Below are 19,453 nucleotides of genomic sequence, written 5' to 3'. Positions count from 1 at the left end.
TTGTTGTGCTACTTCATATATATTTTGTGAAGCTTTCCACTTCTCTCTACATTCAAAGCTTCTGGTGATTGAATTCACCATCATCTCTCACCTGGACTACAGCAATGGATTTTCAACTTCTACCTTGACCCGCCACCCCCACCCCAAGTTAATTGTCTACACAACAGCTGGAATGATTATTTTAAAATATTAATTATATCATATCTTTCTTCTGCTTAAAACCAACAATGTCCAGTGATTGTATACTTTGGGTGGTTTGTATGGTGTGTGAATGTATCTCAATAAAATTGATTTAAAACCCCCCAACAATGTCCTACCTCACTATTAAGGATTGAATCCTGTCCCCTACAAAGACATGCTCAAGTCTTAACTCCTGGTCCTGTGGATGTAAATTCATTTGTAAACAGGATCTTCAAAGTTCCTATTACGGTGAGGCCAAACTGTACCAGGGTTGGTCTTAGTCCAGTATGACTAGTGTCCAAAAGTAGGAGTGAGGAGGAGGAGATAGAAGGAGACAGATGGCCATGTGATGGAGGGACAATTATGGGTTGCTGGCAAGCTACCACCAGAAAGCTACAGACCTAGGAGAAAGCATGCCTGCTGGTGCCTTCATTTTGGACTTTCAGCTTTCAAAACTATAAGAAAATAAATCCCTGTTGTTTAAGCCAACCAGTCTGTGGTATTTGTTACAGCAGCCCTGCCAAACTGCAACACTCACTTTGGCAAAATGGAAATACCTTATACAAAGCATTAGAGGATCTGGCTACTGCTCATCTCTCTTACTCATGCCCACTATGCTATAGCCACTTTGGGCTTCTGTGTGTGTATTGAGCTTGCCACACCTATTTTGTCATTAGAAGCTTTGCCTTATCTGCCTGTAATGTTTTCCTCCATGTTATCACATGGCTGGGTACATCTCATTTAGATCTCAGCTTGAACGTCACCTCTCCAGAGAGGATTCCCCTAACTAGACAATCTACAGTAGCCACCCAGTCACTATCTCTGCCATATTTAAATTCTTTGCATATCACTTACCACCATATGACATTATTCTTACATGTTTGTTTCCTATTACCATGCCTGGTACCTATCAGACACTCAATAGATATTTGTGAAATAAATGGAAATTGTGGCTAATATATAACACTGTTTGACAACATAAACCTCATGACTAAATTTCTCAACATATGCTAATTATTGATCCTTTCAAAACCAATCTCTTCCTGACCCATTTAACTTTTGCTAAATAATACACAAATTTAAAAAATATGCACTTGCATCAGACCCAGACTTTTCAAGAAGTATGACTGGGCTTATTTGTAAGATCATAATCTAATACTTTAATACATGGAACACATCTGAGCAATCAGTGAATCCCTCGACCAAAGATGCCTTAACAAGGCAGATCTATTTGAGTGTACTTACTTTCAAGGATGGTAATTTTCACAAACATTTTCTTAATTTTATTTCATTTAAGATACCACTAATAAAACAAATATTAATGTATTCTTTAAAAAGGAATACGGCATTGTCATTTTCCATTAAGACTTCGAAGAAATAGACATATTCTTTACCTTTCAGATTTTTCTTCACTATGAATCACTCTTAATCCAGATTTCAAACCTTTAGTATTTAATAACTTTGTTATAATACTTAAGCTCTCTAACTCTAAGTAAATGGATTTTTAAAACCAGCATCATTAAGGTAGAATTTACATACCATAATATTCACCCATTATAAATGTACAAGTCAATTATTTTTAGTATATTTATAGAATTGTGCAACCATTATCACAATCTAGTTTATAACATTTTAGTCACCCGTGTGTTCCCTGTTCCCCATTTGTAATCACTTCCATACCCACCTCCAGCTGCAAGCAACTACTGGTCTGTCTTCTTTCTTTATAGATTTGCCAGTTCTGATTATTTTACATAAATGGAATTATACAATGCAAAAACTATAGTCTTTCATGTCTGGTTATCTTCACTTATAATTTTTTTTAAAGTTTCACTTAGGTTGTTATAGTATCAATTCATTCTATTGTCGGATAGTATTCCATTTTATGTATGTACCACATTTGTTTATCCATTGTCACATGATGGGAATTTGGATTGTTTCTCATTTTGGCTATTAGGAACAATGCTGCTATGACCATCTGTTTACAAGTCTTTGTATAAATATATGTTCTTATTTCTTTTGAATAGATATATCTAGGAGTAGGATTTCTGAGTAGTATGGTAAATTATTGTCTTTAAACTGAGAAACTGAAAAACTGTTTTTGCAAAGTGGTTGTACCATTTGATATTCCTACAAGCAATGCTCCAGCTTCTCCACATCATCACCAACCCTTACGATTGTCTTCCTTTTTAAAATAACCATTCTGTGGACAGAAATGTCAATAAAGTGTAGTGGTTAAAATGACAGACTCTTGGGCTAATTGTCTGAGTCCAGATCCCAGCTCTGCCACTGAACAGTCTATAACTTGACATTCCTTTCTATTGAATGGAGTCAATGATAATACCTTCAAAACAGAAAATCTCACAGGATTGTTGGAGGTTTGAATGAGTTAATTCATATTGACTTATAAACGTATTTGATATACAGTAAACTCTCTATGAGGGTTGGACATTATTGTTGTTGTTTTGTTATTGTTATTTGCAAAGCTATAATGTACTTAGCCTGGCTGTGGATTATAATTAGATTTGGGAAGCAGTATAAGTTCTCTTAACTACCAGCTCCTTATCAGATGTTAGTCTAAAATAGGTATAGCAATGTTCAGGTGTTAGAATGCCTGGTGTTAGGAAAATCAAACTACAAATTGTACATGGACGATTATAATGGGTGAGACTTCCAAATGACCAGATTGACCTACCAGGCAATTTCAATAAAAAATGTGACGTAGACTGACTGGCTAGAAAAGTGATTTATTTTAATCATATGATAAACCCACCTACGGAATAAAAGATTGAAAACTCGTATAGATAAATGGCTTTCCTTTATAAAATTATTTAGTTCTCAATTACTTGACATGGAAAGCTCTTTTTCCTCTCTTTGCCCTACCCCATTTATTTGTTTCCTACTGTCTTATCTTTTTCTTAACTGTTGGGATGACTTTTGCTTCTGACCAAGGAATGAATAGATAAAGGGCCGAGGGATGATATTCTCACTTCTCAAGTCACTACAAAGTCCATTTCTAAGAGGCATGAGTACCATCTGCTTGTCACCTCTATTCTGATTAACAACTTTAGCAGATGTTTTGCATGCATGCTTTTTAAAAAAAGGACATTAAAGCACATTACAAAAAGCATTTCAGAGCTTTTCCCCTGGGTTTCTGGCTATAAACAAAGATCAATTTCACACACTTAGGTCACTGCTGTGCTAACTTCTCCAGGACCCAACCAGAATTTGGGTACCCTTTTAATTCCCTAAGAACAAGCCAACTTTATTTGATGCCACAAATTTCTTAGCTTTCTATTATTCATTCTGGGAATGAATTCCTCTAAGTTATAATATATTAAAATATTACTATGAAATTACATGTTATTTTTACTTAACTTTGTAATCAGTCATAGTCATAAGCAAAGATAATAAAGGATACTGTGAGTATAATATTCAACTGTTTACGGGCTCTCAAGGTTTCTCCAATCTGAAATTCTACACTTTTAAGAAAACAGCATAGATGTATTCTGCATAGATCTAGGAAGAAGTAGGACCAGTGAACAAAAGATATGTGGAGGTATGTTTTCCATAAGATGAGGCAGAATATGTTTATGATTTTAACTGGCTACCTTGTACGTTATCAGTCTTTGTGAATATTCAAGCACAGGGTTGATAACCAGAGGTTAAGAAGAGATTAGAATTCGGGATGAAGTGCCACACTGGGTCATGCCACAGGGTGTGGAAGTAGGCTTCTCCAGGGGGATAAAACTCTAAAGGATGGGGGAGTTAAATCCCAGAAAAATGAACCTTGACCAATAGGAGAGAAGAGCCAGGAGGATGCGGCAGATAAATTTTCTCTCCATTTTCTGTGTGATGGTGTCTTAGTTTTCCAAATCTGCTAAGAAAAATGTCACACAATGGGTAGGCTTTAACTATAAGAGTTTATTTCCTCACAGTTTTGAAAGTTAGAAGTCCAAAAGATGTCAGTAAAGCCATGCCTTCTCCTAGTGTCCTCTGCCTCTTGGCAATCCCTCCCCTCTTTGGCTTCTTCTAAGTTACTGACTTCTGACTGACTGCATCTGAATTTCTTCCTTATAAGGCCTCCAGTCATACAGATTAAGAGCCAATCTGATTTAATTTGACCACCCCTTAACTAATAATATCTTCAAAAGGTTGTATTTATAAATGGGCTCACACTCACAGGAACATGGAGTAAGATCTGGACATGTCTTTTGTGGGGTGTGTAATTCAATCCTCAACAGAAGGACTTTCCTGAGGCATTGTCTTCTATCTAGTCTATCTGGAGACACACGACCAATTGGCTGCCTGTCTCTCTTGGCTGCTTGTGAAGCAGTGGTTAACACAGTAGAACATTATCTTGTATTTAAACTCCTCATCTCATTTTTTTTTTCTTCTCTCACTATCCTAGATTTTACCTCCAAATAAGATATTAGCACTTGGTCCCTTCTCTGTTTATTTTTCCATCCTGAGCTACGATTCTTGCTAGTTAAAAGCTAGAACAGAGGGATATGAATTTTGTTTAAAGATTGTTTCATTGCATAACACTACTAACAGGGGGGATGATGATGATAATAATAATGAATGTCTAACATCTGCGGAGTGCTTACTTTGTTCCAGGTACTGATTTAAGTGCTTCATATATGATAATGCATTTAATCCTCAAAATCATCCTATGGGGTAGGAATTATTATCACCACCATTTCACAGTTAAGAAAACCAAAGTACAAAATATTCACACAGCTAGACAAGCAGAGATAGCATTTGAACCTAAGCAATCTAATGTGTTTCCATTTGTGTTGAAGAATTCATCAGTAAGATGGCATCTTTTGAAGCTTTCCGTTCCTATTTAACAATTCTGAGGCTGATATCATTTCCTATGTGACAGACTCAGTGAATACAGCAGTGTGGGACCTTGCCATGCTGTTTATGGTTGAAAATGGTCTCTAGAGAGCTGTGGTTCACTTTGTTTCAAGAATGTTGGCTGTTGGGGCATCAGACGCTGTACTTCCCAGGATCCTCAGTTTGCATGCTCAGAAGGAACCATAGCAAAACATATACTACTTGAAACAAATCTGTCATATCTTTACTAATGATAACGGTTTTCAGGAAAACCTAGTTTATTTTATGTTTAATTGCAACCATTTGTAGTTTCATCTTGAATCATTTTTACCCACCATCATACACAGCTTATTATATCCATCCTGTAATACAACCATATATACCCATGCTCGGGCTCATTAAACTCTCCACTTTGTGATTATTTGGTGCTAAAATACAAAGGTTACCAGTTTGTGTGGTGTAAGATATTTATGACTGAAAGTGACCTGACTTATATTTTCCTCTTGCCTTTCTGTTGCTCTATTTAAAATAATGAATACAGAATCTCTTTCAACAAAAGGTCATTTGTGTCAATGGGAAGAACACAGAGGATCAGATCACCTGCGGTAATTGCAAATTAATGCTCTCCTGGTAATGCATTAACTAGACACTATTGATCCACAATTGAATCATAGAGAGCGACTGAGAAGTGATTTTACTCTCCTATTTTTTGTGCTTTTATTGCTTTTTCCATAATGCATTTTTCTTTCAACTGGAATTTTCTCTAATTGTCTCCATTTTTAATTTCCCACAGTGAGATGACTTCTAACTTGTAATTAGAATCTGTAAAAATTCATGTCACTGTCTCAAAAGCCTTTTAGAAATCTACTGAACTGGAGCTTTGATGCCATAAAACACATACATGATGCACAGATACATATTTCCAAAGAGCCAAGCTTTTGAATGATTTTTTTTTTTTTACTTAGATAAAACAGAAATCCATTTGGGCTTCTATCTGAAATTACAATTTGTTGAGTAGTCTGCAATAAAAAATTCAAAAATTTCCCTTAAAAGCATTTTAGTTGGAGAGCAGTTATGATGTGATTTTCTTTCCCAGAAAACACTTTTAATATATAAGTACAGTTTATTTTGGGGCTCTGTTTGACCAAGACGGAGGTGTAAGACACTCCAGGGTGTTGTTCCCCCCACAGAATTTTTGATCAACTAGCAAAAACTGGCAAAGCCATCTTCCTCAAATTTCTACAAAACTGTTAAAAGGGCTGCAGTAACTGGGCGAGCACCAAATCAAGAACAAGTAGCTTTAAATAGGGTAGAAGAAACGTCTCCCCAACCGCTCCCCAGTGTGATGTGGAGCCAGCCTACTCTCCCATTGTGGGTCCCTGGCTCTGTTCAGGAGGGAGCAGAGTAACCCCTATTGGAAAACTGGGGTGATCTCCAATAAGGGTAACCATATGTGTAATTATAAAGGCCAGTATTATTGTATTGTGTTTTTTGGTTTGTAACACTACTTTTTGCTTCCTACAGGTTATAAAATGCAAATGCATACAGAGTAATGATAAATCTATGGTTTTAGGCATACAATTTACAAACATACTTTTTATAACAAGTAAAACAAAAAGGTAGGGAGACAGAGAGGTATAGGAACGGTGTATGTGTATGCTATCAAAGTCAAGTTGGTATCCAAAGAAACGTGATTTTTATAAACTTAGCATGTTAAATTTAAGACCCAAGGTAGACAGAAAGAAAATATCTGGGAAGCATATACAGAAGGAAATGAAATTGTACAATACAAAAAATCATATTAATATGAAAGTAGACATTAATAAAGAATTAAGTGACAGAAGAGGTATAAGATTTACAAAGACCAAACAGGAAAATGACAGAAGTCCTGCATTGTCTTTAGTTACTTTAAATGTAAATAGATTAAACTCTATTCAAAAGTCAAAGATTGGCAGAATGGATAAAAAAGTATGACCCAACTATATGCTGTTTACAAGAGACACCTTAAATTCAAAGATACAAACAGGTTGAAAGTGAAAGGATGGAGAAAATATACCATACAAACAGTAACCAAAAGAAAGGTGGGGTAGCTATACTAATATCAGACAAAATAGACCATAAGCCAAAAACCATTATGACAGACAAAGAAGGTCACTATATACTGAGAAAGGGGTCAATTCAACAAGAAGACACAACAATAGTAAATATACCTGCAACTAACCCTAGCCCAACATCATATGAAGCAAATATTGAGAGATCTGAAGGGAGAAACAGACAATCCTACATTAATAGTAGAAGACTTCAATACACCACTTTCAATAATGGATAGAATGTCTAGAAAGAAGATCAATAAGGAAATACAAGACTTGCATGAAACTATAAACCATCTAGACCTAAAAGTCAAATATAGAACACATCATCCAGCAGCAGTAGAATATACATTCTTCTCTGCTGCACACGAATCATTCCCCAGGCTAGAATACATTAGGTCACAAAACAAGTCTCAATAAATTAAAACATATTGAAATCATGGAATGTATCGCCTCTGACCACAATGGAATAAAGTAGAAATCAACAACTGAAAGGAGCTGGAAAATTTACAAATAAGTGGAAATCAAATAGTTTATGTGGGAGATAACTTTTTAAAATCTGTAAGTGTGAAAGAGAGAAAAATCAGTAAATACTGGTATACATCTGCACAGAATACTTCTGACAAAATTCATATTTCCCCATGTTTGTGTCAAACCCTTAGTTAATAATTTTTCTATCTGATGGGACTGATCATAAATGTATATTTCAATTCTGAACTTGATCATGTATCAAGTCTAAAACAGGCCTAAGCCTGGTTTCTGAACTGAGTTAGGGGTCATTTGAACTTGAAAAATATTCTGGCAGCAATTTCCTTTATAACTTTTTATAAACTTTAAACATACCATTGATTTCCTAAACTCTAAATGGGAGAAATAGTTGTGACGTCTAACAAAAGTCTTTAAAAAGTACTTTCATGCCTGTTAGAACTTTGATATTTTACTGCTAGTCCTATCATAATCATTACTTACAATAAGTGTCACAATTTATATGCAAAATAAATCTGCACCCAAATTATTGCTTATTCTTTATTCCTCAGCAAACCATCACCTGAACCAAGAATACACTAATAAATGTCAATTGTATGACATAATTACATAATCCTGAAGAACTTTCTTCTAGGAGTTCATAATTAGAGACAGATTCAGAGTTGATGTTCATTTTGAAACCTGTCTTAGAGCTGAAAAGTGGTCCTGGAGGCTCCTTGATGTGCCAGGCATTGCTGGCTGGTAAGAAGGTTGAGGGGACCAGGGTGGCTGGAGCAGCAGAGAAAAACTCGGGGCTGGGACTCCAAACTGTGATATTTGCTATATTAAATATCATTTCTCCCTTACAACAAGCTAATGAAATAGGTACTAAAACTTCCATTTTATAGATGAGCAAACCAAGATTTATAGATACTAACCAATTAGCCCAAGTTTGCCTTGGTGAGGTCAGTAGTTGAGTAAAGGACTGTGGAACTTCAAAGCTTCTTTTCCTAACTATCATACTATACATTTAGAGGCCCTAGAACCACATCTGAGTACATAGCAATGCAAACAAATATAAGAATACTATCAAGGATCTTAACTGAAATTTTTCAAAAAATTCTAGAGACCAACTACAGAGTATGTTAGCAAGAAAAACAAGGAACTCAAGAGCATTGGTTTCACACACACACATACACACACACACACATTTGGCAATGATATAGAGACATAAAGAAGAACTATTCAGTTTCAATTTTACTTAAGTTTTCATTCTAAAGGCTTAGCTTCAGACTGGAAAGAACAGAATAAATGTTATTAGGAAGAATTTGCAACTAGAGACAGGTAAGATGGGAACAAGTAGATTGCTTAGATACTAAAGAAAAAAATAAGTGATCACTGAGTGTCCAATGAATTTAATGTAGTTAAAAACTTAAAAAAAAAAAAAACCTCTTCATACATCTACCTAATTAATTATACTAAATAGAAGAAAAAAACTTCTTTGTGCATTTTATTAGCACAGAGAACGATTGCTGACATTTTAAGAGTTAGAATGGGGATACCTTAAAGTAATTAGACATCTTAGATTAGTTACGACAACTCCAAGTTTGACAAACTGTTGGGTGAGCAGACAGATAATAAAATGTATTACAAGTAGGTTCTACCATGGGTTTGAGAACTATGAGCGAACTATCAAATATATAAATTGTTTTAATTACTGTACACACATTTTAGCTGTTAATAATCTGCCAAGTTTTATTTTAATTGCTTTGAGTGACTATACCACTAATAAGGGATAACAATGGTCTTTATAAAGCAGGTCTCAGTGCTCAGTTATATTTTTTGGTTCAGAGCCCTGGGTACTGAATAATCCAACCACTGACCAAGGGTGGCCTCCTTCTTCCTCTTTTCCATTCTACTTCAGCTTTTAGACACATCCTGGATCATGATCAGAAGATGGATAAATAAATCCTCACATTTTCTAACCTTGGAAGATGGTTAGAAATAAGAGCTTTCCAAATCTACTCCATAAGCAATGAGCTAGGAAGAAAATGTGGAATAAGTCAATAGAAACTAATGTGAAAACAGGAATAAACTCATAAAGTACTACAAATGAAGTGATGATTGGATCGTTTCAGAAGGAAGGTAATTTCAGAGGGTCTAGTTTCTTGTGAATATGTTGGGGGGCAGAAGACCAAATGTGAGTGCTGACAATAAATAGGCTTGTACACTCGTATATGTAGATATCAGGTAGATAAAAGATTCTAAGTTTTGGTTTGTTATTATTTTGAAGACAAACTGCCAGTCTCAAAGGAAAACACACATAAAAAAATCAAAGGAATCAGTCTTAAAATAGCCCAGATAAGTGTAAATCTATTTTGCATTCATTAGAATAAAGATTGTAATCATAAGGCAGAGAGAAGTCACTTAAAAAGAAATGGCCATAACCCATGAGCAGCATTTTTATAACAAGCTAATAATTCAGTGTCATACTTAAAATGTAATTAAGAAATGTGATGAAAAATTGGGGCAGCAAAATATGAAGCAAAACAGTAGGGTGCAAAATTGGTTGTCATGATTGGAAACTTTCAGGGAGGTAGGCACTTATTGAGGAAACAACTGTGAAAAATCTTTCTGAAGCCAGTATTTTCATTTTTATGTTGCAAGGGACAATAGTTAGAATGGCACAATCTATTCTGATCTGAAGCCTTGGGGGACAAAATAAAATATTTTAAGCACATGACAGAACTGAACAATCCTGGAAACAGATTTGAGTTTAGCCTGATTTTTGGATTAACATTTAATAATGTTTTTCTTCATATAGAAAGGTGATGATGATGTTCCACCATTAACACAGCATATGCTTGGAGATATTTTCCATCTAGAAGTGATGGATTTATATTGGTATAGGCACATTTAGGGGGACAATGCAGCCAACAAGGGTGAGGGAGACTGTCAGTAGCCCTAAAACAGAGGAGAATTGAAAAGATGGAGGATTAAAAAACATGAATTAAAAATGAGCAAGATTCCATGGAAGTACAAAGAAGAAAGGGCTCACTGAAGATTTGCCCATGGATCTGTGGAGCGAGAGAAGATATGCAGTGTGAGCTAGTGAACATGTAAGTCAGACTGTTATGGATTGAATTGACCCCCCACCCCCCAAATGTTATGATGAAGTCCTAATCTTCCCTACTTCACAATGTGACCTTATTTGGAAATAAGGTCATTACAGATGGAATTAGGCCAGTTAAAAAGAAGTCATACTGGAATGGGGTGGGCACTTATAAGGACTAGTGTCCTTATAGAAGGGGAAGGAGACACACACAGACACAGAGAGGAGACACTACCATGTGAGGACTGAGGCAGAATGTGAAGCCCAAGGATTGCCAGAAACCCAGTGGAAGCTGAGAAGAGGCAAGGAAGAATTCTCCCCTACAGATTTCAGACTTCTAGACTCCACAACTGTGAGACAATAAATTTCTGTTATTTTAAGCCCTCCAATTTGTGGTATTAGGAAACTAAGACATGTACCTTATCACTCCTTGGAGGTTTGCCCCTCTTCAGTACTTTCTCATTGAATGTACAATAGCATCTAAAACCCTTATATGGTCTACAGGACCCCAGAAGATCCAACTCTGCCTTTGACTTCCACTTCATCTCTACTCATGACTTGCCAGTCCTCAAACAGACTAAGTCTGCTCTCATTCTTGCACCTTTGTATTTATGCTCTTGCTTGTTCCTCTGCCAGGAAACACTCTTCTCCCACACGTTTGTATGACCTCATTTTGTTATTCAAATCTTCGCTCAATTATCATTCCTTTGTGGGGGTTTCTAGCATGCAAGGTCCATGAGAGCAGGGCTCTTGTTCATCCTTGTATCCTTGGTGCTAGAGTGATGCCTGGTAAATAGTGGGCAACCACTATGTGATGAATGAAGGTGTATCTGATGGGAGTTCACTGAGGACATCGTGTCCATTTTTCTAGATACCATATTTTACTTTCTATATACCATATTTCAACTAAGGTCATAATTTTATTTGGAAGCTACATTAATATGTTGCCATTGTTGACCTGTCAAGTCAAACCCTTTCTCTTTTCCACAGAATTTCCTTTTTTTCATTTTGCTTCTATTTTATATGCTTACGTTAGGTTTTTGAACTCAAAGGTGAGACCGTACTTCTGTCAATTATCGGCTCTATTTCCTTATAGTGTAACTTTCCAGCTTTTCTTGACAGTACCTGGTAACAAATTCTCTGTCTCCAAATTTCACATTACCGAACAATTTGACCAATTGGATTTCTATGTTTTCCCCAAGCAGAGAATTTAGGAGCCTAGGCTAACCAGTTTTCCAGAAATCTTAGGATTTCTTTTACTAGGCACCTGGAAAGATTGATCAGAATTCAAAGTCATCTTGGAAACTGAGGAAATCAGGGATAAATTATTCAAAAAAAGACAGGAGCAAGCAGACTGCCTGTAAAATTACAAGGTAAGGGATAAACAAACTATGCATATGTATGCTTAATGAATTGAGAATGAATCAGCAATTAATAAGTCAAGAACTGAGCAAGCATTTACATAATTGTTATGATAATTTTTCTTTCATTTTTTTGACACTTTTCTTGAGCAGAGATTTTGGAGTTGCAGGTACAAATCATGGATTAGAAATTAGGAAACATGATTTATAGTTCTACTGGGCAGCCAACTGATTAAACAAACTGGAGGAAATTACAAACTCTGTGATTTCCGACTCTGTAAAATGGGGCTAAAAGTGCTTACTGATACATCTCTGGCTTTGTAGGAGTCAAATGAATTAACAAGTAGAAAAAAACTTCTTGAAAAATAAAAGCTATTATTCATGAGACCATTAACATTCTTTACAACGTATTTTCTGTGGCCTAGAGCTTTCTAGGCCATATGTGCTCTGGGATCTTAACCCTAACTTAGTACTGACAGAGCCTATAAAATATTGAGGTGAATTTTAAACAAGTATCAAATTATTTCCATCCAAATGAGTGTGCCTTTTCAAAATAATCACCTTGGAAGATGTTGGCACTGCTCAGAATAATTTTACAATCTTTCTTTTTGAACTGTCTGTTAAAGTCAGTTTATGAACTATAGTAAAAGAGACTCTGGACTTTGTATACATAAAATTCAGTTTCATAATCCACTTTGTTCATTCAAATTGTCTCTCTTTAACTTTCTTTACAGGAACTCAAATACATTCTGAAACTATGAAAAGTAGTTACTGATGGCATTCAAAATACATTGCCTCCCAAAATGACCATGACTAACAGTCATTTGGATAGACAAGTTGTGGTATAGTTATTAAAAAGTTAGTGGCATCCAGTCATATCTCATTTCTTATGATATTGATAATTTGGAAAGATTCAGAAGAAAGCCACAAAAAATACATTTAGAAAATAATTTGTGAAATAAGAGTATCTAAACCACTGGGATTATTTTTTCTTTAAACCTGAAGAATAGAAAGGTTAAGAGTAGTTACAACTTTGGTCAAGAAAAAGAAAACTCTGTGGCAAAGAAGTATAACCCATAGTTAACCATATCCCTACAAATAGTGCAAAAAGGTACGGACAGAAAAAAGGATCTAAGGAAATTTGTACAAGGCCAGATATTTCATGTAACTATATATGCAAACTTAGCTAGCTTATAGTGATTTTCTAACATAAAACAGTCATCATGTGATACTGTTATTTTTTCTTATAGTAAAACTGTCTTTCAAAAAGATTAGATTTAATTTCAGTTAATTTCCTTTGAATCTAGATGTTACTCCTTCTATCAAGTGGAGAGCGTGTAATCATCCAAAGGCCTAGCAGGTTTCCATTTGATTTCTTCTATTTGCTTATAAACAGCATTTGTTGCACAGGAATCAAGACGTTTTTCAAAAATTAAAACCTCTTGAAAAGAACCTTCCATTACAGTAATTTAAAATAATGTAATAGTTGACACAGTAATTAGAGCTTCATTGAATGAATACCAAGATCATATTTTTTTCTGATATATTATCCTAACAATATAGTGTTTCCACTTTTTAAAAATACTTACTTGGATGTTGCTCTTAAAATTGCAAATGAAACACTAGGAAACAAGAAACTTCATAATAGAAAGAAAAGTAAGTCTATTTAAGCTAGCTAGGCAAAACACTTCTGATGCCATTTTAAACAATTTCAAATGCTATCAACTATTTTTACTTCATATCTCATGCACTGGCTTCAAAGTGAATAATGATAGAAGTAAAAAATAAGAATTCATTGAATAAATATTTTCTTCCTTCCCAATGAAAATACAGAATATGGCATGCAAAGTTTTTATCAGCTGAAGACATCCGTCAATAAAGTGGAATTATTGGAGTGTCGCAGTGCATTATGACCAAGAGACAATGTTAACGAATCTGCACTCATGTGGAAACATTGTCATCGTGCTCTTTCAATTACTTCCTTTTCTCTAGTTTTAATAAAATAATACATCTCCTGATGGCATTTAAAAATTCCATTTAGCTGGAACTAGCTCCATCAGAGCAGCTCTGATTATTGTTAAAAATTGATTTGGTTATGAGTCTAGTGAGTGACCACCATGTGACCATGACCTTCCATAGCAACTGCCAACCACGCTCCTTCTTTTATTGGATTTCAGTTTTTTTTATTAGCTTCAGAGACAAACCCATGCAAAAGACATGGAAAACAACAACACCACCCTAACAATCTCTATGAATGGACAGGTCAAAATTGTACATGAATGAACTGATGGCTTTGTGTAATTTCTGGTGTTCTGAGTCAAATTCTTTAAGAGGGTGAATGGTAATGATGATACCAGTAAATTAAATTTTTGAAATCTAAACTTATTCATGAAAAAATAGTATAGTACTTAGATTCTCTATCTATATACATTAGATGAGGGTGAATATTGTGTCATGAAACCTATCATTAGAAGCAGTGATAGCATTTTGGTTGTGAGATCCCCAAAGAGTTTTTTATTAACAGATATTGTTGACTAGAACTTAAACCAAAAGAAGGCGATATAAGATTCATGGGGAAATCTAGGTCTGGGACTAACAACTAAAATTGAAACCAAAACATGCTAGTATTGATTCATTAAAGTCCTCCCTTCCTTCAAACTGGTTTAAAGGGCAATTATTAAAGTTACTTATTTACTATCCTCTTTAAGAATAACACACTAGGTCTACATTGGCAGCCAAAAGCAAACTTATTTTCTTTAGAGTAGCCCCCCAGAAAAGTTTTAGGACCTTGAAAGTTTATCAAGAGTTTGGGAATATAATTTAATAAGAAGGCTAGTATTTTCACCTGCCCTTTTTACAGCTGTAACTGGCATATAATAAAAGCCTGTCAAGTAAGATGAAAAACCAGGGATTTCAAAGACACTGAGGTTCACTTAAATAAGTTAGAACTCAGTTGGGTTGACTGACAAAGTCATAAGGGCAGCTACCAAGGAACACAAACCCACAATTGGTTTTGAACCTTATTTCTCGACCTGAATGTTGTATCTAGTTCTGTCGTAGCAGTCATTTTTACTCCAACATTGTACTGCGAAATGATCTGGGTGGCCCAAGTTACTCTCAACATAAATTCCTAAGTTCTTATATTCAACAGTGAATGAAGCATTTTTAAGGTAGGGTGATTCTATGTTTTACCACTGAAATGTTAACATCTTTGTCAAAGCAAGTAATAAAATAAGATAATAAAAATGCACATTGTCACCGAGAAATGATATATTCCTAGAAATGGTAAGAAGACTTTGAAAAGCAAAAATTGCCCATTACAGTGAAACCTGAAACCTTAAGAAGTATTTCAATTTATAAAATGCAAGATGATGTAAAATATTTTTTATTTTTGTATTTTGGTTAAAATCTCAATTAGCAAAAATGTAAGCAAGCGACACTATAACCCAGGTTTTTTCGTCAATAAAAATGTCCTGTATTCACCAATTTCAATTTTTTATACAAATGTTACTTTTTCAATAAGACCTACTTTTCATAATGCTTATTATCTTCTTGCATATCAGATAATATACTTACGTTTTATAATTATTCTATAATCTCTCTCCCCCCTGCCTTACTAGAATGTAAGCCCCATGAGGTCATGGACTTTTGTGTTTTATTCACACATGTATTCCAAATTCTTGGAGTAGTGCTAGGCATGTAGTAGGGTCTCAATAAATATTTATTCAATGAGTAAATGAATGATTCTCTAGGATGCATATTTATTAACAAGGAAAGTAAATTCTATCAGACTCATCCAATTTATCAAAAAATTTTAGCTTTACATTTTTGAAATGTTAGTACTTTTTCTAAAGTCATATGGCTTAATTTTCAAACATACAGAAGGTCATGAGTTATTGAATTTGTTTAAAACTCAATGTGAAATTACTACTTTCAGTATAAATCCTTACTCCAGTTGTGAACTCACCTATCTTCATAGTCTATGTATTGATGGGTAGTGACTCAAGAAAATCAGAATCAAAATATTTGTATATATCTATCACTATTTCTATACCATTACTTCTCTATGTTCCAGTGTATCAGCAACATCACAATAATATTTAAACTTTCATTTCATTTGTATTTGAATGCATCTTGTCAGTACATACTTCATTTCTGAGTAGAAATAATTAGAAAGGTAGATTTGATAGAATTCCACCTGAAGATATGGAAATAGAGGAGTTCTTCAAGGGAAATATAGAATCCGAGAAGGGGATTGACTTGGACAACAAGATGCAATGAACAGATAGCATCAGCGAAATAGGAGGGTTATGTTGGAGGGGTTTAGGGCTTTGAGACATGGGAAAAAGATTTGAATTAACTGCAGGAATGAATTTGATGGGATATAAAACAAAGATGAATAAAAAGGGATGCTTACTAGCACCCAAGGCCCAGCTGAGGTTAAACACTGTGAATTTGGAGCAAATCCAATTGGCAGCGTTACTTGAATTTCTCTATTAACATTCAGCAGACCAGAAGTGTAGAAAATGAAAGGTTAGATTAACCCAGGATTAGCTATTGGAACAGGATGAAATTCAGTTATAATGGAAGACGAATGGAAATATTATACATTCTCCACCCTATTCAAATACCAATCCAAAACTGTAAATTCAAGTGTTATTCCACTCAAGACCATCCTAAATATATATTAATACTGATTTTAGCAAATACTTCAGCTAAAATTGATTAAAAAACATTTTCTGGCCGAATAAAAGTCTTACTCAAGCTAAAGGTAGGAGTGATAAATAATATCTGATTTTCTTCCACTAAAAGCTTATTATGTATGGAACTTTACATTTTTAACAAAAATAGTTTGGGAAACAATATCCTACACAGCCATGAAACCTCTGGACCATTCTCACTTTTTTATTCCATGTGAACCCCCCTGATCCCCTCCTCATGAGCTGGTAGAAGAATTGGAACTCAAGCACATTCATTTAATATATTCATTCAACAAATATTTAGTGTGTGTGTCTGCTGCAAGCAAACCAGTCAATACATAGGGTGACCAAAGGATCTGATGGGTCTGGTATGAAAAGAATAATTAAGGTGAACAGATATCCTCTCCTGCAAATCTGAGCCAACATATATTAAGCTAATGAGGTATTTCATGTAGAAGCTGGAGCTGAAAGGCCATCATATGGAATGGTTTGAGGGCCAAAAAAGCCCTGTATTAGGTGAAGTTCAGAGAAAGCAAAAATGATGAGTAAGCCCTGGAGAGAGAAAGGGGGCACAGACCTACAGATTCCCTCTGAGAGATAAGTCAGTAGCTCAAGAAAGAGATGGAAAGCCACCCCACTAGTTCTTGCAGTTTCAGGGCCAGGTTCCATTTAGGTACAGCATACAATAAGCTTCATTTTCTTTACACAATCTGAATAATTTTCTTCTGCTTGACCCAAGAGGAGCCTAAGCAGAAACTGAGTGATTATTTCACCACACATCTTTGTGAGATCACATAGTATACTCTCTATATTTATATACTGTGATCCACACACTGAGAACACATCTGCATTCAGAAGATATCATGTTGATTTATTTTTCCTCTGTTTTTACATTTCTTCTTTCTGAATCCTGACTCTAAGGGATATGCTGTAGCCTGGACATACAAGCTTTGAGTATGTAGGGAAAACCTGCTTATTATTAATATTCCCATATTTCAGGTTCTGCAAGGGGGACAGACAGTGTGACCAATTAGAAAACCACAAATCATTAGCTTTGTGTTTGTGAAACCCTAGGTCTGAGTTCTGGCTTGAGCACTAGTAATGTCACTATGGCTATGGCACTTTCACTCTCCATACCTCAGGTGACCATCTATAACAGAAATATAAAGCTATTTCACTCTTGGGTAGGTTGTGGGATTAAAGGAAATCCTTTAATCCCACAGCTGCCTGTGGTAGACAGCTGACAAATTCACCCCCCTGTGTGACTTGCCCCAGATGACATGTCAGATATTGAGCAGGAGCTTATATGGAAACCAACTCATAATCTACTTATATCTTCCAGTTTGTGCATTTCTATGTGTTGATGCAAATAAATACAGGTCGTATTTAAGCTTAGGCATCTGTTATCTTCCAGATTGTTCTTGAAGAACCTATCCCACATTCTTCTCCATTCTTTTCTACCCTTCCATTCTTCCTACCCTCCCTCCCTCCCTCCCTTCCTTCCTTCCTTCCTTCCTTTGTTTCTTCCTTCCTTCCTTCTTTCCTTCCAAGTGACTTATTTGCTTTGGCTGTTAGGAATCTCAGAGTCAAATTTGATAACCTCTCCAGTACATTATGGTATAGATTTTGTGTACTGACTTCAACCTTGTCTTTATTATATTTGTCAATCTAGATCTTAATTTTAGCAAGATTTCCTCATGCATTTACTTTTTAATCTACAAGTATAGTATACATTTTGGTATTCCATCTCATTCATTTTAGAAACAGATGTACACTAAAAAGCCCTCAATAGAGCAGGACATGGACCTCAGGTTTGTTTTCTACTCACAAGAAGAACTTAATGAATGCTGCCATTTTGATGCCACCCTGTGTCTTTCTCAAGATGCCCTACAAGAATATATTTATTGTCACATAATTTTGCACTGTATTCATCAGACAAAGCTTTAAAAAGACAGACAAACACAAGTACTACCTGTAGGACTGAAGCACCACTGTGGAGAAATTGGAGACCACTTTCAGCTGAGTCAATTCCACCAGTGGCTAAAATGGGAAATCCAGGCAAAGCACGAGCAATGGTTGTTACAGCCCTCAGTGCAACGGGTCTGATTGCTGTCCCTACAGAAAATGAGAATAATTCATGATTTATTAGCATATTAGTCACTTGAGCATATTGCCTTATATTTATGATTATGTGATGGCAGTGTTGTACTAGACAAAAATTCAAATTTCTATTATCTCTATTTAAGATGTAAGCATATATAATCTATAAAGGTTCTTAAGTTTCAAATTATGTTAATTTCTAAATGGATGGATATTTATTTTAAGGACTTTGGTGCTATTATTGCATGAAGACGTGTTATGCAAGTGGTACAGCATCCTGGAACTCTTGCATAAAACATAGGCATATTATATTTTGATATACAGTAATGTGTAAAAAGTTGTATGGAACATTCAAGCATTTGTTTAAAAAAGAACAAGGAACAGTAGATTTTGAAAAAGAAAAACAATCATATACAGAGCACAAATAGACATATAGCTCTGTTATGTTTCCACAAAGTATAAAGCAGCTGGTGTGAATACAGATACTGTATAAATAAGAAAGGTGCTGATGAACTTACAGCTTCCATATTGCTTTTTACATGTATTTCCCACAATTTGTTGAAATACAGTAAGCCTGATCTAACTTTTCATAAATTAGGAAGTTTT

General features: G+C 35.2%; 1 protein-coding gene across 3 annotated transcripts in view; it reads right to left on the bottom strand.

Annotated features, from left to right (window-relative positions):
* The window catches only part of DPYD (dihydropyrimidine dehydrogenase), a 943,583-nt gene that overhangs the window by 132,782 nt on the left and 791,348 nt on the right, over positions 1 to 19,453 (bottom strand). For all 3 annotated transcript variants that reach the window (XM_037826568.1, XM_037826567.1, XM_037826569.1), the window contains one exon: positions 18,720 to 18,862. In XM_037826568.1, coding sequence (XP_037682496.1) covers positions 18,720 to 18,862 — 143 coding nt within the window. The remainder of the gene's footprint in view (positions 1 to 18,719; positions 18,863 to 19,453) is intronic.

The sequence above is a fragment of the Choloepus didactylus genome, chromosome 2 (assembly GCF_015220235.1).
Source record: "Choloepus didactylus isolate mChoDid1 chromosome 2, mChoDid1.pri, whole genome shotgun sequence".
Classification (NCBI taxonomy): domain Eukaryota; kingdom Metazoa; phylum Chordata; class Mammalia; order Pilosa; family Megalonychidae; genus Choloepus; species Choloepus didactylus.
Note: the sequence above shows the minus strand (reverse complement) of the source record. Positions and strands in the feature narration are given on the sequence as shown.